At 38.3% G+C, this 24,321-nt stretch overlaps 2 protein-coding genes across 2 annotated transcripts in view; one reads left to right on the top strand and one right to left on the bottom strand.

Annotated features, from left to right (window-relative positions):
- SMYD2 (SET and MYND domain containing 2) overlaps positions 1-7,871 on the top strand; it is a 43,450-nt gene extending 35,579 nt beyond the window's left edge. Inside the window, exons 9-12 of the mRNA XM_063443835.1 lie at positions 2,169-2,289; positions 3,930-4,104; positions 5,319-5,427; positions 7,066-7,871. Coding sequence (XP_063299905.1) covers positions 2,169-2,289; positions 3,930-4,104; positions 5,319-5,427; positions 7,066-7,143 — 483 coding nt within the window. The 3' untranslated portion in view covers positions 7,144-7,871. The remainder of the gene's footprint in view (positions 1-2,168; positions 2,290-3,929; positions 4,105-5,318; positions 5,428-7,065) is intronic.
- Positions 7,872-13,750: 5,879 nt separating this feature from the next.
- PTPN14 (protein tyrosine phosphatase non-receptor type 14) overlaps positions 13,751-24,321 on the bottom strand; it is a 104,072-nt gene continuing 93,501 nt past the window's right edge. The window contains exons 14-19 of the mRNA XM_063443836.1: positions 24,019-24,162; positions 22,566-22,784; positions 17,356-17,484; positions 15,086-15,320; positions 14,785-14,948; positions 13,751-14,153 (exon numbers count right to left, since the gene is read on the bottom strand). Coding sequence (XP_063299906.1) covers positions 14,025-14,153; positions 14,785-14,948; positions 15,086-15,320; positions 17,356-17,484; positions 22,566-22,784; positions 24,019-24,162 — 1,020 coding nt within the window. The 3' untranslated portion in view covers positions 13,751-14,024. The remainder of the gene's footprint in view (positions 14,154-14,784; positions 14,949-15,085; positions 15,321-17,355; positions 17,485-22,565; positions 22,785-24,018; positions 24,163-24,321) is intronic.

Genomic DNA, 24,321 nt, shown 5'->3' with positions numbered 1-24,321 from the left:
GCTTACTTATTGATGATCTCACTGATCTGTCAGTCCACCTGATAGAAGTAATGGGGTCTACCTCCACTATTTCATGGATACACCACTAGTGTCTGTCAGTATGACAGCCACTAGAGGAAGGTTAACCCTGCAATGAAAACCTTATCGTTCCTGCAGAATAACAAAAGGCATAGCTTTGCGTCTGTCATGCATCATGCTCTACTAAGCGCTGAGTAACAAAACTCCTTCGATCTTTTGAAGTGGATATGGTGCCTCCAGTGTTCTTTTTATTTTTTTACTGGTTTTAGACAGGCATTGAAAAACTGGCATATTACCTGGGGGGGGGGGGGGGGGGGTGTACTTGGTCACCAGTCTCCTTAAAGCGACACTATAGGCACCCAGACCACTTCAGCTCTGGGTGCAGTATCCCAGGTCCCTTAACCCTGCAATTTTATATATTACAGTTTTTAATAAACTTCAATAATTACCTTGCAGGGTTACCTCTACCTCTAGTGGCTGTGTACCAGACAGCCACTAGAGGAGCATCCGGGTGGTTAGGTGAATTTTGGTCTGCATGAGGACATCCAATATCCCATAGGAAAGCATTCTAAAATGCTTTCCTATGGGGTAAGTCCCAATGCGCTTGCCACACATGTACATTAGGTCCCCTGCTGATTGGTGGAGGTGGAGGCAGAGCCTGAACCAGTGCCGAGGGACAACTGCACTGTAATAAGGAATGTGACCGAAGGGGGGTGGCGAGGCAGGGGAGCTCTAGAACTATGAAAACAACTGTGTTTTCCTTGCACTATAGTTTCCTTTGAATGACTGATGACTGTGAAAGTGTTAAACTTGAGAGGAACATCGTCTAACTCCTACCTGGGGCACTTTGAGCAGATTTACGATTTGATCTATCACATTTGGATGTTTATGGGTCTGAGTATCCTGTAATGTCTCATTGATGTGAATTATGCCTGATTTAAAAATATTGTTAATTATATGTGGACCATTTTCTGGCTGACATTTAACTTTAAATCCTATCTTCTTCTGATGGCTGTGTTTACTATTACAACGTTCCAAAGGGTAGTATGGAAAGCACTGTGAATTCTGACGGTCACAGGTTATGACCTTTAGATTGCAGACTTGCAAATATGACTGTCCAAACACATTTTGATTGTAATATACTTTGTGTAGCGTGTTCCGTTCTCCACAATTTGTCACTAATTCCACTCTAGCATGCGTTAACCTGGTCCCAACACAAGAGGTATTGGTGCATTAAAGGAAGACTAGTGTCAGGAACACAAACCTGTATTCCTGACACTAGAGTGGTAAAAGCACTGCTTAGGTTCCCTGTTTCCCTTGCCTCCCATTGAAATGGTTTCGACTCAACTTTTTTTTTTTTTTTTTTTTATGCCGCACAGGGCTTGCCGCGGCTGGCCCCGCCTTTGCAGGTGAGATCCTCAAACTTGATCTCAGCCAACCCAATGCCTTCCCATAAGAAAGCACTGGGAGGCTATTGCACATGCGCAGCATAAAGCCAGCTGCACCAATCCGCATCTCCTCATAAAGACGCATTGAATCAGTGCATCTCTATGGGAAACATTCAGTGTCTCCATACAGAGCATGGAGACACTGAACGCCAGAGCCGCACACTCTGCAGCACTGACCCAGGAAGCCCCTTTAGTGGCCCTCTGTGTGACTGCCACTAGAGGTCATACTAGGCAGTAATGTAAACACTGCTTTTTCTATGAAAAGGCAGTGTTTACGTTTTAACAGCCTGCAGGGACAGGCTGTAGACACCAGAACTACATTAAGCTGTAGTTGTTCTGGTGACTATATTGTCCCTTTAGCCGGTGTAACGACCTATGTCATACCAATACATCTTTGAAGGAATCGAGGCAGTGAAGCAAAAGCCAATAGGTGTACAACCCAGCCCTGTTATCACGGCAAGGGAAAATACTAGCAATGTCTCTATTAACAATCCATGCTTATAATGGTCTGTGATTGAACCACTTTTATAACTTTTTTTTTTTTTTTTTTTTTTTTTTAAAACCCCTGTCTTAAAGTGTTGCAGAATATGTCGGTGCTATAGAAATTCTGATAATAATGAAGCATAATTCCTTTTCTATTGCCTTACTGGATTGATCATTTTGTTTTTTGGGTTTGAGTCTGATTTGCTCTGTTTTCTGCAGGATGGCGCGAAAATGGAGATCCGAAAACTTAATGACCCTCCCAGTGCACAGACTGTAAAAGATATGGTCAAATATGCCCGAAATGTTGTTGAGGAGTTTCGAAGAGCCAAGCATTATAAAAATATCCTTTTTGTGTTGTATTTCTTTTGTATTTTCTAATGTGTTTTTTTTTTTTTTGTTTTTTTTTGAGAGGGACTTCTGATGGACTTTTATAAATGTTCAAGCGGTGTATCTAAATATGATTTTATTAATTTTATGTAAATTAATACTAGGTGAAAACACATGGTAGGGGCATAATGATCCCTTTGCCAACAAGTCTGAGGAATGATGGCCTTCTACCTGGCTAAGTATCTTGGGGAAACGTAGTTCACAAACATCTGTATATACCTGGCATTACAGATCAGCTATGATTGTCAGATCCACCATGATTTTGTTACATAAAATTGCCATTCTGCAAAATGGGATCTTCATGCTGCAGTAAAGTAAATTCTTTTTTAATTAAGTCCTAGAAGTAGCCACCTCCAAAGGGACACTCGGCACCACAATAAGTCAATGAGTGGTTTGGAGGTATGTATCGTGCCCCTGCATAGAATGTATTTGGAGTATATATATCGTGCCCCTCACTGCTCTGCTCAATTATCTGCCGTTAAAAAGTTAAATGCATTTTTATTGTTTTATCTTGTTTATGCTCCCTCCATACACACTTACTGAAAAGAGGCTTGCTTCTTTAGTCTCCCTTACTGCACAGTGTGTTTTAAAGAGACACTGTAGGCACCCAGATCAATTCAGCTCATTGAAGTGATCTGGGTGCACTGTCCCTGTACCCTTAACCCTGCAATTCTAATTAGTGCAGTTATAGATAAACCGCAATAATTACCTAGCAGGGTTAACTCCAACTCTAGTGGCTGACTACCAGACAGCAGCTAGAGGTGCTTCAGGGTTGTTGGACAACTTTTTGTTGCCTGACTGATGCTGGACGTCCTCATGGGTGTCACCCCTTTCGACACTTGCCTAATTCTAGCTCCGATGTCCCTTAGCATTGGGTTAGGCTCTGCCTCTACGTCTCTTCACCCTACATTAGGGAACAAATGCGTGACGAGCGCCCTTTCTGTGCTGCAGGAGGGTGCGAGGGAGGGGTCACTGTTGGGTACTAGAAATAAAACTTTGTATTCCTAGCACTATATTTCCTTTTAATGTAAAATGTATTATGTCTTGCTTTATTAATAGCCTGCTAGACCAAGCAGGAGCCGCGTCTGATTACATTAAATAAATAGAGCAGGTGATACGAACTTATGAAATAAACACACAGTGCTATAAAGTCTGATTGAAAATGAAACTTGTTTTGTGTGTGATTCACAGCCAGCAGAGGTGTGGCTAGGGCTGCATAAAACAAAATAATTGATCAGTGAGCCTGACCTATGCACCAAATATGTCTCATTAAGCTAAAGTTGTTTTGGTGCAAAGTGCTAGTTTCACTTTTGTAAAACGTATCCAAACCTGAATGGTAGTGGTAGGCTGTGACTGTTGGGACCAACTTACCTACCAGACACTTTTTTTGCACAAATTATACAAAAACCTGTTGGGGTAATGGTGTCTCCATTGTCCTTTTAACCCCTTAAGGACACATGACGTGTGTGACATGTCATGATTCCCTTTTATTCCAGAAGTTTGGTCCTTAAGGGGTTAAGGCATTGTGCATAAGATCAAGTGTTGCAAATAATCTTTAAGTTGTCATAGAGTTACTTTTCTTGACTGGTGTACCGCCTAGTGAGCTTCTGGAAATCTGTGAGCTCAGCATGGAAAAAATGGGAGCTGTGTTTGAAGAGAGCAATGTTTACATGTTGCATATGATGTACCAAGCTATGGGAGTTTGTCTCTACATGCAAGACTGGGACGGGGCCCTTAAGTATGGACAAAAAATAATCAAGCCTTACAGGTAGTGTATAACACAAATCATACAGAATATAACTAACTAAAGTTGAAAAACGTCAGCAAACCAACTAAAACGGGGCGCAAGAGAATACTGAGAACGGACATATTGCCCTTTGGTGGGTCTCCCCTGAGTTTTCAAGTGGTTTCTAGCACATAGACTGATCCCATCAACGTGGGCAATCTAGATCCAAAATGCAAGCTGGTTCCCTCTGCACGAGAGATACAGCAACCCTAAACATTAATTTCAGCCTTGTTAGGCCTTTTCATTAAGGTATAGCTGATGCCTCCTTAGGAAGAGTGAGCAAGGAGTTCACATCTGGATTATCTTTTTACCTTTAGAAGAGTAAACAAACTAATACCACGTGCTCACTGTGTCTAACGGAGTATCCGCTACACCTCAATGATGAGGCCCAAAGAAGGCCAAACCCATCATCATTAGTTGGTTTCTTTAACTCTTGTGCAAAGGGAACTTGCCAGTATTTCAGATCTGGGCTTCCCTTTTGGGCAAATGGTACAATTCTCTGTAATGACACAAGTGATCAAAAACCATTTTGAGACCTGAGTGGCGACTAACCTAAGTGCATGCTATAAAGATTTCACTGAGCTTTTCCCAGTTCTCATATTCTGCTTCCGATGAATGATACCTAATAATAATTAGTCACCGTGGAAGCAAAATGTCTCCTGACTGTCAGTACTGTGCCCCAGAATAGCACCTGACTTTCCTTGATAAATATCTAAACTAATCTCCCACAGGTGATCAGATATCCACATTGACCATTAATTGATTCATGCCGTGTAAAACTCATTGTTGGGAAACAAGGCACAGTAATACAGTCTACGAAACATTTCCACATGTGTTGCGATTCTATTCAAACCTAATAAATAGTGAGCTAATAGATACAACCAGAACTTAATGTAAAGCTGGGTTTTCAGTTTCCGTATTGTCGGGCATTAAAGCTTCTGCTTCCAGAGGCCTAATCTTTATTAATATTTGAATGAACATTCTAATGGGAGTATATAGCATGCACAGAATGTGGATTCACAATGTCCCGGTCACACTCTAAAGAATCGACTAACCTTGCAGAGGCTCCATAATTTATTCTGCTAATCTGACTGTATGGGACTAGTTGATTACACGGACGTTCAGTATGATTTGTGATCGCCTCTTGGGTGAGGCTCTAGCATTCAATGATCTAAAATAAAGTTCTTCTTTTCCAGTAAGCACTATCCTGCATATTCGTTGAATGTTGCCTCCATGTGGCTGAAACTTGGTAGACTTTATATGGGACTGGAGAAAAACACTGCCGGGACAAAGGCCCTTAAGAAGGTACTTGCTTGAACACATTGTGCTTAAGATGTTTTCCATATACGCAACTATATCAATGCTCTCTTCTAGGACGTAGGTTATCTGAGCCCTACCAAAAGTTCAGGTTTTTGCCATCTAATGATAATCATTGGTGGGTCAGTTATGTTGTTGTGTTACCACCATCTTGGCATTTATCTATGCTATAAGAATATATTCTCTATAATGAACAATTTATCCTTACCACTGAAACATGGACCATCACAAGTGGCCTACAATTGTCTGATAGATATAACAAAAGCCTGCAGACTGATTAGCATCATCCCATCTGTAGATGGTTTTGCTACAACTTGGTCAATTCTCAAGTATAAATAGATGTTAGTGGTTTACAACCATTATGAGAGCCCAATGACTAATTTAGGAAAACTATGTTCTTGACCTTCATTGTAAATTGTATATCGTTATCAGTCTTTCAATATTAGAGTAGTGTAGACATGGACCCATCTGTGATTGTTTTAATAGGTACTATAATGTTTGCATGCCTTTAGTATGACAAAGCATCATGGAGGCTGTTTTAAAACCGGTGGGGATCTTCCTTTTGGGCACCCATGATGTACACTGTTGTAAGACAGACCAACAATTTTGTTCTTACTCAGTATATATGAAATGTAGTGCTTAGATTGCCAAAACACACCTTTTTCAAAGTTTACTAAATAAAATGTGATTAAATAAATGTTTAAATTTTAACTACAGTTTCATTTTCCCTAAATAGACATTTTTTCTTTCTCATCCATTCTTTTTCAAAACCCAATGCCATGCCTACGGTCATCACACTGTTGTCTTTGAGATCTTAATACCGGCATGTAATATCCAGTGTATTTACTCAGTCAGTAGCTCTATACTGCCTTGCTGGTGGTAAATGAATGGGGCTTTAAACTTTGCCACATCCTAAGACTAGTTTATGACTAAATTGTACTTAATGATCCTTGACACAAGATTCTTCTGATGGCATAGGGCATCATTGGTACTTTTAGGTTTTTCCCTCACCGAGCCAGTCTCGTTCCTTCCATCCTGGCTTCTTTGCTGAGAACGATAATCTCAGCCAATCCAGTGCTCTCTTATGTGAAAGTGTTGGGAGGCTAGTGTGCATGCACATAGACCATCTGATAAATGTTATTCTGTGGTGTCCTCGTATGCACTTGTAGTTGCTGTTTGAGTGACCGCCACTAAAGACACTTAAACCCTGCAATGCTGTTCTACATAATGGTGATATTTCTAGCTGCAGGATTAAGCCAACTGGGTCATGCCACCCAGACCACTTTATTGATTTGAAGTTGTTTGGGTGCCGATAGGGTCCCTTTAAGTTGTAAAATCTTGGCCTTCATTATTAATCTGTTTAACCCCTTAAGGACACAAGACATGTCTTGATTCCCTTTTATTCCAGAAGTTTGGTCCTTAAGGGGTTAAAATACTACAAAACATTTACTTTTTTTAACAATTGGCGGTTTGTAGATTGCTGCTCCTCCACCACCTCTGCAGCTGAAATTTTGACCTACATTTTAACATATGAACGTGTGCTGCTGAGCTGTGTTTGGTGTCTTATTCACATTTGAACTGTTGTGGGCTTTTAACTTTATCCATGCTTTGTCCCTTTCCCCTCAGGCCATTAATATAATGGAAATCGCTCATGGCGCTGATCATCATTATATCACAGAAATCAAAAAGGAACTAGAACATTAAAGTATGCGAACGGAGCACTTCTATTTAAACACGTGTTTGGAATGCTAAGATGTTTGTCAATGGAACTGCGAAACCTGTAATGCTGCTTTTATTTTTACCATACAAGTGGTATCTAGATTGTGTGCTACTGTTTTGCTTGGAAAGACTGTTAATTATTAGCCTAGAGGGGCCGAAGCTTATATTTATATTTCTTCAAACAGTTTAAACAAAATTTGAATAATTTAATAAAAAAAAAGTAAAACAAAAAAGGGTAAATATCCCAATATGTATGGATCAAGTAAAACTGAATATTAGGGATATTAGTTTAAAATTATAGGACTAAAAGTGTAAATTATTTAATCAGTCAACCTGATATTGTAGGTTGCTAAACAGTAATTAAAGGGACACTCCACTGCTTAAATACAAAATAATCCCGGTTTAGTAGATATACCCCAAATGAAAACTTGCGTGCATTTAATTATGTATTTTTTCATTGCAGATATCTAAAATCAGCTTGCAAAACCTTGCAGTTCTCTTCTCTGCTGCCTTTGCAAGCTCTCCCTTTCTAACCCGGCCCAGATTTTCTGTGTCTGTCCAGTCACAGACTTCCAAATACAGCTCAATGAGAAGTCAGGTGCTCTGAACAATTGCTGCCTCTTGATGTCAGCTGCATTGAGCTAATGAAACCAGGAAGTAACATGATCTGTTGTCTGTTTGAACACCAAGGGGGTGTAACCAATTTAATTAATGGACAATTTCTATTGAAATTGCACTTTTTTTGCAAAATTAAAAGAAAAGAAAAATCACTCTTTACACAAAGCTTTTCATCAATCTAAAGTTGTTTAGAGGTCTGGGGTGACCCTTTAAATTAACAGGTTGTTCTCTGAGACCCTTTACAGATTTCTCCCTTGGTGCCTTTGAATACCAACATATACCAAGTCTGTCAAAATGAGCCCATATGTCAAACTACAACTCCCATAATTCCCTGGCAGCGATAAGACAGCAGAGAATTATAGCAGTTGTAGTAAATCAGAATCCCTATTTATTTTTTTGCCCCGGATTTACATCGTTTGCAGCAATCCAACTCATGCGTTTTATTTGAACTTTGTTTTTAAGATTTGAATGGCTGTTTTTGTTTTGTTTTTTAACCTTTTTTTTTTTTGCACAATACACTGCCTGAAACTGAAATCAACCAAAGTTTGCCTGCGAGTTTTATTACTAAATTGCTGTCTCAGTGCAATGTAATAAACAAGAGACAAATTGTGTGTTTTGAATTTTTCTTTTTACATAAACTTCCAAACCTTCATGAATATTAAACCCTTTAGATTAATGTATAAATTTACGAGACCTACAAAGAATAGAAAGCTATTTACTGAAGTTTGAGTTGACTCATTTAGTAATAATGCTTTAACATGAACTACCACCACCTTTTCCGATCACACAAACCATTCCAAGCACCATAACCACTACAGCATGCTGCTGACGTGACTAAAGACGTTAAAGTTTGACTACTTAAAAGGGAGAAGGGGGTGTTGCCAGGGTACTGTTTACCAGCTAATGAAAGTTCTGTTCCCTAAATAGAACTTACAAAGATAATAACCTCATTGGGGATAGTGATGATATCATTAAACAGACTGGAGCAGTAGATGGAATAGGTACAGCGCTACGGAATTTGCTGGCGCTATATAACTAATAGGTGGCAGGATACTGGGAATTTCACTTGTTTTAGATTTGCCCATTTTAAACAATTTAATGATATTGTGTGGCTAAAGGGTGGGCACAAGCCGCTATTCGTGCAACTCAGGTTTGGGGTGTGAGTATCAGTTCACAGGCACACTGTTTAGTTTTAGATGTTTAATAGTTTTATTTTTCTGTTAATTTTCTAGTGCATTAAAAAAAAAAAACCTGTCACAACACGAAGGGATGCAAAACATTTTATTTAAAAAAAAAAAAAAAAGACTACCATAAATGTGTATTAATAGATTACCTATGATGGTTTTCAATACCAAAATATATATCTAGGCAGTTTTCATTTGACAGATTTAAGCAAAGTGTAAAATGCCATAGTATATGCCAGGCTTCCCAAAACTCCGGCCCTCCAGATGTTGCTTAACTAAAACTCCCATGATTCTATGAAAATAGGCTGAGAATCATGGGAGTTTTAGTTAAGCAACATCTGGAGGGCCGGAGTTTGGGGAAGCCTGGCATATACTATCAAAGGATATTTACATATCAATCCAAAACTGGGAGAAGGATAGGGTAATATTTCAAGAAGGTCCAAAATTGGACCAGCCAAGCACATTTCTGCATGTGTGTTCAGGGTAAATTACTACATGGATACCTCTTAATACATTTAGCGAGTGGAGCTAGGCAGCAGTTGTTCAGCTGTTAAAGGCTTGGCGACTTCCAGGGGACAAACCACTAAGTTGTACTTCATAATGACTGAGGATATAACTCCCTTCAGTGCCAACGTCAGGTGTGGTGATGCATACAGGGTCTTAATCAAACACATTTAAACTACTATACAAGTGCATTCATTTTTCAATATTCTTAAGTCCATAATGATTGAACATTTAACAGATCAGATGGTTTCAGGTTCTTTACGAGTCATGTATATGCCAGATAAGATTATGCTTTAATCTATAAGATTCCATACTAAAATTCAGTTCTACAGCTGACCAGAGAAGAAAAAAAGTTTACATTTGTGACCATCTCAGATGTGCTTGAACCACAGTCCATATGGGTGGAGTGAAATCATTCACTAGTATTGCATAATATTGTGAAAGGGCACTCTAGGCAGGAGGAGATCCCTTGCTTAATGTCAAGCCTTTGAGTAAAGTCTCATCTCAAACTTATTTCATTACTCTACTTCTTTTACAGCTCTACAATGAGCTGTGGGGGTTATGGCACTTTGTATCACTTTAATAAAAATAACCCATTACCTCTTATAAAAGACATGTTACGCACCAGCTTGAGAACTTCACGTTCGCTCTACCTTGACTTGGCATAATCTTGAAAAGAGCAGCACTTAAATCATGGGGCAATCTGCAGGGATTGCCTGATCCAAAGACCAGCTTTGCATTACATTGCCCAAAACTTCCCCCAGTTTTGCATGAGAAATGTTCAGTTATTTACTAACATGCATAGACATACACAAAGGGCAAAGCCTGTACAGTGCAAAAATAGTGTTCAAGTAGTCACATTCCTATGGGGAAACCAAGAGACAGGATTACTATACTACAAATTTTAAATGCATAGTATTGAAGAAATTGCAAAGTTACCAATCCCCCCGCCAAAAATCTTTTACTTTTTAATTTTTTTTATACAATACTTTTGACATCAAAGCATAAAGTTTAATGGAAACGTCATTATCTATACTCTGTGAACGCATCTTTATTTACAAATCTCAGGTAGCCATATAAGTAGTAATATAGACAAAGTGTATCACAAGCAACAGCCAATTCAAATAAAGTTGGCATGGCAGACACGTAAATGAGCATGAAACAATTCAGGGCGGTAATATTTTCCACTTATACCTACTCGTATAAGTAGAATTTTTAGAGTGCCAACGATGTACTTTACACAGTTTGTATGGAGAACAATGTACTGTATATGCTCATCAATGTATCTGTTCTAGACTAAAATATTTTCCCTTTTCTACTGGAGTGTGGCATCTATTGGACTTTAGAATTATATAATAAAATGTAAGTTATATGCTTCGATGAAAATCTGTGAATCAGCTACAGTTACTGAAGGCCCAACACAGGCACTCAGTACAGCCCTTTGAAGGTCAATGCAAACTATTTGTCCAATTGCACTACATTGTTAGCAAGATAATCCAAGGTTCTAAGAGTCTATAAATCCTGAGGTTACAGTGGTAACATGGTTTTAAATAGCCCAGTGCAAAAAAAAAAAAAACTACAATTTAGGAAAATGCACACTCTTTTCTTTAACATTTCGAATTGGAGTACAGCCATGTAGACAGAGTGAAAAAAAAATCACTTTTTTACTGATTGGAACAGACATGGCTCCTCTAGCCGAGCTAGAAAACGAAAAGGATTCTTTTCCCCAGAAAAGCTCTATACAGCAATTATTCTTTGCAGCAACATTGATTTATCCAAACACAGACTGCATACGTGGGGAAGTCTTAACGGATAATAAAGTATGCACTCACATTTTTAAATGGTAATTGTATGCAAAAATATATACACACAGCATTATTAACCTCCAAAATATGCAGATCTTCCTTATCTTATAACTACATATTTATTTATAAACTGATTTTTCTAGCTTGCATTCGTTGCAGAAAAAAAGTCACATGTAGTTTGAAAGAAAAGCAAGATGGCTGCCACTAGCAACCTTATAAGCACAAAGTTCTATTTATTTGTAACACATTAACAGTAAGCTCAAACTGTTTAGTAGTCAGAGGTCAATCATAGAATTTGTTACACATTATTATCCACATAGCTTGTTTTGGAATCTGTCACTCTGCTAAGAAAAACCCTCATCCCATTATCCTATTGTAAGAAAACAAAAAGCTCTGTTTTATTTGATTAGTGATACATATATTAATTTATAAAGGACCCGGTTTATTCCAGATGAAACCTCTGTTCTCATTACTAAGGGGTACAATTTATTTCATATCCTGTACAAAGAAATGTTTATTAGTTCTTATCCACTTAGCACAGGAACGAACCATTATTTCTACCCAGGACAGTGTCTTAATTGTCCCCATATGGGTGAAAATCTTACGCGTCTCTAAGCAAGTTCATTTTTCTGTTCCCAAACATATACGCTGTGTAAATTAGACACATCTAAAACTATTCACCTCTGCAAAACCAAAGTGAATACAAATTTAGAATATAAATTTCCATTAACATATTGCAGACTTTTGTTGAATTTCAGTTACATCCTCTGCAACACAAGTGTTAAAATTGTAGATGTGTATAGTGTGAATGAATACAATACATTGACAATATATGGCAAAATCGAATCTATACTTGTCCAACTTTTAATAAAGAAAAGTTAATGTGATTTTAATAATTAAACTCGTACTTGAAGATTTTCATGAACACGGTCATGATACAGCTATTTTACCTAAATATCTAGTAACTGATCAATAAAAATGTCCTCCAGCTCCCCCACAATCCATCTGTACTCAAATTTGGGTATACCAATTATTATACAACATGAAACAACAACAGTTTTTAAAGTGGTGAGTATGAAATGTCAATATAAATGCGGTGACATGGTAGCATTACCCCGCTGAGGACCGTGACATTAATAAAGACACACTAAGGGAGCTAGTGTAAAGTTTAGGCTTGGGGTCTTTACAGTGATCTACATAGCAATAGGGAAAGTTGGGATATGGGGTACTGTGCCTCTACAACGTTGTGTAGTTTAATTCCCATTCCCACGATACTATGCCAAGGGAAAAAAATAAAAAAGCCTGGTAAAATTATACAGTGTTACATCTATACATGTGTTATCCATCTGGTTATCACACAGGTATTTGCACATGGAGTTGTCAATCACATAGAGCAACGCATTGTGTAATACATTTTGTAGAATATTTGTGACAATATTACCTTTTTCACATTAATGATCATTCAACAATTTCTACAAAAATATGCACACAATTGTTATATTTCCACATATTGTATCTATTTAATGCCTTAAACTTCTGGATCTTTACATACCAGTGTTAAACTTCAAACAATATGAAAAAAATACATATAAACAAAAAAAAAACAAAGCTGACTTTTGAATATAATGAGAAAAAAAAAAGTTGTTCTGAGTGCATAGAATTATACAAATATTCTCAACAGAGAATTACGCAATTTTGAAAAAAAAAATATGTTATCCTGACAGCCCGTTACATTTAACATGAACTTGGTTTTTATGGTCATTTTTAGCCCAGTTAGGTTTGTTTTTTTCCCACACCTTTAATTTTTACAAAACAGACTTTCCCAAACCACAGAGTTATTCACCAAAGTGGAAATTCAAAGTGAACCCAACATTAATTTCACATTTAAGGTTAAATTAGGCAAACTGGAAACATTCTCTAAGTCAGCTATGCTTTCAGATTGACTACTCTAGCCTTAAATTTTAAATTCTCTTTTAATTTTCATTTTAGTAAATAAGTCTTTAGACTGAGTCTCTTCTAAGATGTACACATTTTCAGCAATGTAGTTGTATATACAGATCCAGAAATTCAGTTTTAAAATTACACCTACCTTCTCTGCTATGGTAAAAAGTAAAAAAAAAAAAAGAAATAAGTAAAAAAATGTTTTTAAGGTGCACATTTAACAAAAGCTATGCAGAGAAAAAAAAATGTAAACAAATTAAAAAAAATTACTTTAGAAGATATAATTACAATCACAAATGTAAATATACAATCCCTCTAAAAAAAAAAAAAACTATTTAACAAAGTACCAGTGCTTTTGAATTCTATTTTAAAGTGTAAATAAATCCAATGTGATTCTACATATAATTTTATATATATACACATATATGAGGAAATTGTTATATCAATAAAAATAATGAAGTCCATTTTTATTTTTATTTCATTAAGATATAAAAACCATAATATGTGATTAAAAATATATACACATATAACACTTGCAACATTCAGATATCACAACGAAACTATGGTTCATTGTAGAAAATATTAAATTTCTTATATAAATAGCTTTTGAGAAAATAAATTATCTTTAGAAAAAGAAAAAAAAATGGGGTGCAACTTATTGAAAAACCCAAGCTGTGTGTTAAAAGTCCACTTACAAAAAAAAATATGCAAAAAAGTCTTCCAAATGTAGCATATATTCCATGACAACATTGCGGGATGGCCAGGTCACCAAACTGGCAAACTGACTTCTGGTCTTCACAAGGACCAAAATGTATCAAACCAGTCTGGTACTTTCAAAAAACTGGATAAGTACTTGATAGACAAATTTATACTGTGCAATAGTCTGAATCATAAACACCCTTTGGTCACGGAGATATTTCAGCATAGCCGGAATTTCAACATTCTGGGGAGGAGACAAAAAAAAAAAAAGCACGATTGGTGTGACACTTTTATGGTTTCACATTCAGTTACATATCAAGGTGCTTTATTGATTAGAATTCTTAAAGCAGAATCTAATATCTAATATTCTCACTCAAGGAACATTACGTCATTATACTAGAGTGTGTATGATACAATGTCAAAAAGAAAAATCACCCCTATAGAAATATATGTTTTTCAAAAATGGTTTACATTACAACATTATATACTAAATATTACTAACAAACAAACCATGGCACATTAGATTTTGTGATTTGTACACACAATCCATTGTGATAAAAATGGTCCGAGGCAATATTTGGTGTTTCCTGTTAGTTCGGGAAACTAATTTTGATAGTTTCATAATATTAAGGCATACCAGTGAATCTACCTCCAGTTCATAACCCTCCCTGCCCCTCAAGCTTGAGGGCTTCAACAATGAGATACAGCAGTTTTAGTTTTATTTTTTTGCATCTGTCCCAGGTTATACAAGGAGAAATTACAAGATTGTATGCTGTTGCTGATCCTAAGTGCTATGTATTTTACTTCTCTTTTTTTTTTCATGTTAAAATGTTTGTTAACTTTTTTTAAATTGCCTTTAATATTTCGTCCCCCACCTCATTGGCTTGCCAGCATCGCATCATCAGCTCTGTCAATATAACTACTCCAGTTCTTCCAACGCCAGCACTGCAGTGGACTACAATCGGTGGGTTACAGTGGCTGCTTGTGTCCTGCATACTGTTGGCATGTGAATACACCATATTGATTTCTTCCAAATAAACTGTTTAAGAGAACAATTAAAGAGAAAGGGTCAACAACAAGATTAAAATGTAGATAATGGATGTTAGATGGCAGGATAATATTTAGAAAAACAATTAAAAATAAAACAATTTTGAAAAAAAATGTAAATCGTCTTACGTAAAAATCCCTGGGCCTCTTCTGGACAACCGTGATCTGGCCAGTCCGTAAACTGCAGATGCCAAATGGTCCTTTCCTGACCAGACAGCAAGTGATTAACTTTCAACCCTGTAATAGCATGGCGACCAGCATCTGTACGGAAGTTAGTGGTCACTTTAAACTTTCCGTATGTGGCAGAGTTCTGCCTGGACCCAAGTTTTGGCCAATAACGATAACTCTGATCTCTTCCTTCTTCCTGCAAGATATGAAAATAGAGATAGTATAAATAGACATCTTTGCTTTGCTACCTTCAATACATATAAATACTTATTCTAAAAATAAATACCTTATATGGAAGGAAAAAGAACTATGGAGATTTATCAAAATGTCTTCTAAAAAGTGGTGCAAAAATGTAGAGTGGGAGGAATCACCAATGGGTGTGCTTGCTGGTCTACATGGTGATTGTTCCACTATTATTCATTTAGACCACTTTAGAAACTGGCTGGACTGAAACTGAATGTAACGGCATTTGCTAGCTCTTTAAAAAAAAAAAATATATATATATATATTTGTAATGTCTTAGTTGAGGACAAAATTTCCAGAGAATGGACGGTTTCCCTTTAAACACCTTATTTATACTTTGCCATATAACCTCTGATGTAAAAAGCAGCAAACTGGTTGTCGTCTTCTCAAAGATCATATATCATCCTGACCAGATTAGGAAGCAAAAGCGTGAACTGATGTATACATTGCCCTCACTGGCAACACATCACACATGAGATAAAACACAAATACAAAGGAAAATGAATAAATGCGTTTAAGGAAACAGCTCCACAATATGAAGGTAAACAGACCAAAGGCTGACTGATACTATACTTTGCTGTAAAATATACAGAGCCACAGTCCCAGATCACAGTGGAAACTATTTGATGTTTCGTTTGGCAAACGATTACAAGTATTTTAGGAAAGGATCTGTGAGCAGATCGTGACTTCTGGAGCCATTACAACTGATATCAACGAAGGAATTTAATGCTGGCAGAGACTGGACGGACAAACATGAGTCTATTCCACTCGGAGGACAAGAAAACAGCCTCTACGGCTTGAATGGAAACATCACAGTGTTTGGAAAACACAATCATTGTTACCGTCACTGCAAGGTTAAAAGAGTAATCTCTTAACCCAGCAGATACAAATTCTCACACAGCAGATCACATACACAAAAATCCAAAATGTGCTTCTGTAGCACTGCTTTGGAATCCTCATTATTTTAGATTTTAGGTGTGCCAGCTATCTATGGTTTTGGTGCAGTTTTGTCTCCTAGTCTAGCAGTAACTCTGATGAAGAATGGTCCTTTTATCAGTTGCCCATAACGGACAGGTAATGTTCTGGTCTTTATCAATTCCAGAAGATATGTAACAACTGTATCATGTACTAGAGGCTTTAAAGGGGATACTATAGACACTCAGACATCTTTATCTCAATGAAGTGATCTGGGTGCAGTGTTCCTGTCCTCGTAACCCTGCAATGTAAAACCTTGCTGTGTTTGAGAAACATTGCTGGGTTAAGGCCAACTATACTGGCGGTTGCCCAGTAGGAATGCTTTTATTTAAGGATTCCTTATAGGGAAGTTTGAATTCACATGGCACTTGTTTATGAGTAGCATTGGATCATGCCGGAAGAGGCCATGACTCCTCTCTGCTACTTCTATGGCGATGGAAAAAGGTAAGCAAATCTTTGGTTTTAATTATTATTACTGGACCGAAATGGTAAGGGAGGGAACACTATAGCACTGGGAATACAGGTTACTATTCCTAGGAGTAAAGAGTTTTTTTTTTGTTTTTGTTTTTTAATATGCAAAAAACATATCATGGTCCAATATATACTTCAGTACCAGATTAATTTAGATATTAATAGTAGTAGATAGTATAAATGTATATATGGGATACCTGGAGAATGAAAAGTAAAATTTATTTATTTACCCAAGTGAAAATTGCTGGGAATTCAAATGGAATTCCAAAATGTAGACCATAATAGCTAAATTACAAAAAAATCCTAAAAAGTTCATTCTGTTTTCAGTTTGGCTATTGCCCTCACCTTAACTCTAATTTAAAAAATAAATAAAAAAAAATAATAATTACATAACACTGAAGCATGTACAGGGTAAAAATAATGCCATCCCAGAGTCTTCATTTGAAAGATTTGTGATCTCACTAGAACCCCTCAATGCTATGATTTGTATCACGCACACAAACTCGCAAACATATTTAAATAGCAATTGTTGCACTACATACCTCTTCAGTAGTTACCATGGCGATGACGTTCACCCCATGTTCCCACACCATCTGCCAGAAATCATGGAATGTGTGAGGCAAAGGTGCTTGCGTGGCAATGTAGTGCAGTTCTTTTTCACCAACAGCAACCTGTGATACAGTCACAATTACAAGTTACAAGTTACAATCTTGGAACACTTCATAGACCGTCCGGCCACGCCAGATTTTTCAGATTAACACAATTTTAAAATAAAGCGCACCTGTTTTTACAAATGTAACATTCCAGGAAGAGTGTTTTTTTTTTTCTGCATGTTCGAGTACATATTTCCCATGTGGTGGTGGCAGCAGTAACATGGCAGCAGCAATACGTGTTAGTATGTAACTACTTGCTCTGAACGGTTACAGAGGAGGGAGTTGCAAGTCCTGTTGCCCAGTCCATATCCGGCTGCCATTTTGAAAGTGTAGAAGTGGTCGTGTGTGTGCGGTAATGTTTATAAGATGCCATGCATACATTTTGTGAATGACCAGTTCACAGTAAGAGAGACACTACCTATAAAGCACTTACTATCCTTTCCAATTTTCATTTCAGAATAGAAGGAGCGGACTAAACAAGAAATGTTTTTAAAATATCTTGATGTAAGGGGCGGGGCCTGACCGGGGAGCTGAACAGACACGCTTTCTGTGAGCTCCCAGGCCTGAATTCGATTTTTGTCAGAAAACAGTGGGAATACAGCCTGCTTCAGAACCCCAACTTACCCCACCTTGCTATATGGAGGCAGGGGTACCGGGGGACACCTCGCACGTTCAAAAGCCCGCTGGGAAACCGGACCGGAGGCTTGGGGCCTACAACATGCAGAGCAGAGGAGAGACGGCCGCTCTCCCGGCACACCAAATCTTGCAGCACCCGAAGCATTGGGCTTCCCCCCCCCCCCCTCAGGACCGGCGGGGGTTATCCCGGTCCACGCAATCGAGTACCACAAGCATATACGGACCGCAGAAGATGGCAGCAGCCTAAATCGTATCCCCAACCAGCAAACCCATATTGACAAGATGGAGACCGAAATGGCCGCCGCCACGTGTGCTCGGGACGCAAAGAAACCTGACCTTGAGACTAGGCTGGACGAGCTGTTCGCTAGGTTCTGGAGGACAATAGCCTCCAGGGAGCAACAGGCCAAGGCATACCATCCTGTTACAATCCTGCCGGTGATCCCCCAACAAACGTGCACACCGCCTCTCGCCAACAAAGCCCGTGGACGGCAACACCGACAAGCCCGTAAGCCCAAGCGACTACCACTACCTATGGCGGCGACCCGCCCACACAAAGGCCCGGCAAAACTAAACCTACCTAAGAGGCATGAAAAGGTGATCCTGCTGCAGCAACACACTGCGCTAAACAGGGACCGGAAGGGCCCCAGGCAGACCACATCGCAACCCTTCTACCGACAACACTCAGAGGCAGACCCTCGCCCTGGCATACCTCGGAGAAGACAACAGCCTGCGACACATCACCTCACGCAGACTCTCACATGTTGGCGGGTCCACCACACCGGAGTGGGGCTATGCCCGTACCAACGCAGAGACCCCCTGCATCGAACGAAGAGGCTGGATACACCATCACACCGATAAGATCTTTGCGACCAGACTGCACGCCCTGAGATCTGGAGTCGGCTAGGTGATTGCCTGACCTGGCTACCGGAGCCCGACACCCGCGTCGGGCTCCATGGGAACATATGTGGACTTTACCTGCACCACGGACATATCCAATCACAGACAGTAGAGGACTCTATTTATGGCAAGAGTGTAAATATGCATCTTAATTTTTTACGAGTTGCATTTATTGTGTTACTTTTCTTTTGCTCTATATCTGCTCCACAACTGCACCTACACACTTCATGTAAAGCCAGCGCCACTGCCGCCAACTACACACTAAGCCCAATTGGCACTGGCGAACAGCAATCCAGCATGGCACATAGATCTGTCAACGCCAGGGACCACGGGGGGAATGCCACTCGGGACAAAGCAATTGCATACCGAGCCTCTCTGAGTATAACCTCGATACCCTGTCACCAGAGCTAGTCCAGCACACTTATCCGTGGGACCACTAATCTATAGCCTTAATGGCTAAGAGGGCTCTACTTACTCATAAGCTCAACACCCACAGATAGGTAGACATACCAGCCTGCCATGATGATGTCCAACTCAACATGTCACCAACTTATTTCAGCCATGTCACAACATATCTTGTAAACATATCTCCTGCTGCTGTCACTAGCAATCACTAATCTGCTGAATCATTCACCCTTACTCTAACGCATGTGGTAACCTACTCATAGCTTCACTAACTCTTGCCACTGCAAAATACTCACATGCCTAGACAGTTAAGCGATATCACTCTGTTATGCTACGTTATATATAAAAAATGTGCTTGATCTACCTTATACCCCTATGTTCAACTGTTCGTATTGTGCTGGAGGACTGCCTTTGGGGTACCTCACATGCAACTGTTATTTGCTTACGCACTACAAAAATAAAGAATTTAAAAAAAAAAAAAAATAAAATAAAATAAAAAATATCTTGATGTAGTAGGGTTTTTCTTCCTGTGGTAAGGGACAATGCAATGGGAAATTTTCTTCCAAAGACAGTGAGCTGAGTTTTCCAATACACAGGAAGCAAATTAGCATTATCCAAGTCTACGTAGTGCCACTCTCCTTTCACAAGTATAGGTTGCCACTCGTGGTTCAAATCAATAGATAAAACCACTTGGAGGGATAGTATTTTATAGCGTTTACAGCTCAACGTAGTGGTTTTGATACAATAAGTCTATGGGTGCCATATTCCAGTCTTCTGTTAAAATTATTTTGGAGCAGTCTTTCATACATACTCCGAGGCATCCCAGTGTGCCTTCTTTATTGGCCTACAGTAATGGCTATTAAACTAGGATCACGCAAAAAAAAGTCCTGCGCTCAAACTCCCACTACTCTTGGGCGGCAGCAACGACCATAGCAAATATCAGCCCAATAGATACAGTAAAAACCAAAGAAAAAAAAAAAATAAAGTTACCTGCACACTTCCAAAATCCCAATGCATATTTAAATAAATGGAGGTTATTTAGTTACTTCAATGGCCATTAGATGTAAGCCCACCTGTCAAGTCAGGGCAAACCTCTTAAGTGAGCGCTGGACTACTTTTTGTGTATTTGTATTCACTTTTGTATCACAGTGCTATGTTACAATGCGGCCACCCACCCTATGTGTTATCTATTAGGGTTAGTAAGTATTAAGGGGTTTAGAAAAATACCCCTCTTTGTCTCAGTGATTTCTTTGCCTGAAGCTGAAGGAAGCCAGGTGAATTGTAGTTGTGAATGGCCATTGGAGTTACCAAATAACCTCCATTTATTTAAATATGCATCGAGATTTTGGAAGTGCGCAGGTAACTTTTTTTCTTTGGTTTTTACTGTATTAAACTATGATTGCCACAAAAGGACAGCAACACTGAGCTGCATATTACCAGATTGGCCTTCAACTCAATTTTGCTAGCCACATGCTAAATTTAAGAATCAAAGATTTACTTGTCCATTTTAATTGTTGGAATGTTGGACGCTTATCCTGCATAATATATTAGAATTACAGGAAAGCTAGTTCTGCCTGTCTCCATGGCTTGGATCCATATAGGTCAATTTTAGACAACAATGGCAAATTTTCATTTAACCACTTATTTTGGATTCACCATTTAGAAAATCATTTAGAGTTTTAAATGGACACTCCAGCCACCGTAACAACGTCAATGTAATGAAATTAGTATCATGCACAGAGGTCCCTGTGCACCAATTTGCCTTGGTTAAAAAAAATAGTTCAACCCCAAACTGTTGAGCCTGACGCTCGATCGCTTTGCCAAGCTACTTTCACCAAAGTCCGAGACTTCAGTCAGGAAGCCTCCGCCTGGGATCCACCGATATGCTGAGAGTGTCAGCTGACCCAACAAGCATCGGACTGCGGCGTAAATAGCCAAGCAGAGCTATTGGGAACCGGATTCAAAGACTGTGGGGTTAAATGGTTCCTTAATTGCTTGACCCCTTGAGGCAGGCCAACACAAGGACCTTCTCACACTATAACAACTTTATTTTAATTAGGTTACGTTGCCAGGAATGTTATTTAACAGCTAAAAATGTTGATATCCTGGACAACAATTTAACTTTTAATAGTTTAGTCTACACTAAATAGTCAGTGTTTACTTTGGATTGCTATTTGATGCACTGCTAATACTGTAGAGAGAATACATTCTTGTGGTTAAACCTAAATATGTCATTATGAGCCAAATTCTTTGATGTTGAAAGACAAGTTAAAACTGGGCTCAAGTCAAAACCTCCAGGGGCCCAACAACTTGTATATTGTATATACTGTTCCTATAGATTAAAAACCTTTCCAAAAAAAAAAAAAAGAATATGTTTTTTTTTTTTTTTGGATCCATAGTACCATAGATCTTATCTCGCTGTCTATACTACTCTGAATATCAGCTAAGTGTTTTCCCCCGTGAAATTATTTTGGTCCCAGGTACTATGCACATGGAAGTGTAGCCCACATTATTATCCTCATAAACTATATGTAGCTAATTCAGCGCCTATAGCCAAGTTGTCTGATATACAGATGTGTATGCTGACAACACATTGAATTAGGATGTAGGGGCACACTTGCACTATATGAACCCTATGCAGGGATTGTGGATTTAATTTGTTCCATACTAACAATTGTGTAGCCACTTAGTTAGGACGTTTGAAACTGACTTTAGACGAGTTGTGTTGTTCAGACCTTCTAGTGTCCATAATAAGTATATTTTGTATATCTATCACATACCTGCAGAGATACACCACAAGCAATGTGTGTTTTCTAAAATTGTATTTATTTATTTTTCTCTTTTTATTAGATTTTAATTTTCAATACGACTTATTTTATTTTTTTTAAACCAATTTTGTCTGGATCATCCACGGCACATTACGAGATGAGAAACATATTGATTTTTCATTCCATGACTAGTTTCCCTAGTTTTGTCAATTAAATCTATTACTTATTTGGGATGGGCTGAAAGGAATTAATACATTTCTACATTTTGTACATTTCTGTACAGAAAGGTACAGCACATTTGTCCCTTTGATAAATCTTTACAAAATGCACGCGACGTGTGATGTTAACACCTGCTGCTGTGAATTTCTTTACACTAAATACTTGGAATGTTACCTTTATATGAGATGCATTGATGTACCCGGTACGGTTTTCGTTGGTTGGCGAAAGTTCTACTCTGTTTTCTTCATAAGGAACAACTTCACGGATACGATTCCGTTCTAGATTTTCTGGCAATATCGCAGTGGTAAAAACACCATCTGCCTTTCTTCTTGGAATTTGCTCGTATTCTGTAAATACTGTCCCCTCCTCCAGTTTCTTTCTTAAGAACTTGTACTAAATAAGACACATAGAAAGTGGTATATATAGAGAATAAAGAAGAAAGTATCTACTGAACAAAAAAATAAAAATAATTAACAATATATATAGCTGGAAAGGCAGCATTTATATTTCTAAACCTTTCTACATTAAGCTGTAGTGGTTCTGGTGACTATAGTGTCCCTTTAAGCTCGGAAAGTCACATTGTAAGTGCTGAAAAAACAGGTTCCCCGTAGTGGTCTACTGTGCCTAAGGGGAAATCCAGACTGTGCCTGGGGGCAAACTGCGTTAAACATATCTTGAAAAAAATAAGATGAAATGTTAATCCATATGTTTTTGAAATAATTCTCACCATTAAAACCACGCAGTTGAAGACCTGTGAGTGCACCCTATTTTACATATACATATACACACACACTATACATATATTACATACACGCATATAGACACTTTGACTTTAGTTTAGCGGACTTCTATTGCATTCTCACTTTAAAGACTATGTATTTGGTAGCTAATCACGCTTTACTGCCTTCTGGCCATGCATTATTACTCATTATGGTACCTGGCCATAAATAAAGATATATATATATACACACACACACCTTATACTTTCACTTAAATTTAATGAGTAGCCATATAATATTCTCCTTGTATTTCTCTGTAAGAAAGCGAGGGTGTAGGGGCATATCAGTTACCCACGTGAAACAGGCTCTTGAAGCATACTCATAAGGGCAGAAAAGCCATTTTATCACAGCTTGGGCATGTTTAATGATGCTGTTTCAGGCACTTTACATGGGGCATTTTTTTTTTTTTGCCCCCTAAAAGTGGGACACAAAGAAGCAAACACTCAACAGTAGTACAGGGAAACAAAATATTGTGACTTTCCTGGCAAAGTCGGATATATTTACAAAGTATCGTATTGTTATTAAAATCCCAATTAACTGTGCATTAAAAAAAATTATAATAAATAAATAAAACAGAAAACAATTTCTCTTTGAAAAAGATTCACATAAAAACTAAACTGAAACACAAAAATGGCAATTTAACTGATAGTTTAACCTTTTTGTTGGTGTGCCTGGCTCTGCATTGTCTCCCTCCAGCACTCAAAGTGTTTATTTGGCATACCATAAAAGCACAGCTCTGTTCATGCCAGTGGGCACATTGCTTTGCAATAGATTTCACCACCTTTTTGGCACTCAACCGGTTAAGACACAAAATAATATTAACAGTGCTGAGTAGAGACTAATCTTACCCTCTCATCCACTGGCATCTTCGCAGAGTCCTCCTGCCGTGCCTCAAGCATAGGAAATCTGGAAACAGAGAGTCCATTCAACGCTGCCAACATCAAGGGCCTCTTCTGAGCCTCCAATCCTGCCATCTTATCCCTTTCTAAATTCTTTTGGCAAGAAAACACATGTTTTCATCTACGTTAGTTATGCCAGCAAATATTGGAATGTTTTTAATCTTCAAATCAACAAATCGAAAAGCCAAGGAATGCTGCCGCTGACAATTAATGCAGGTTTTGGTCCTTTTATTTACAGCATCTTTTAATGAA

This window comes from Pelobates fuscus, chromosome 2, assembly GCF_036172605.1.
Source record: "Pelobates fuscus isolate aPelFus1 chromosome 2, aPelFus1.pri, whole genome shotgun sequence".
NCBI classification, from domain to species: domain Eukaryota; kingdom Metazoa; phylum Chordata; class Amphibia; order Anura; family Pelobatidae; genus Pelobates; species Pelobates fuscus.
This window is presented reverse-complemented; position numbering and strand designations above follow the sequence as displayed.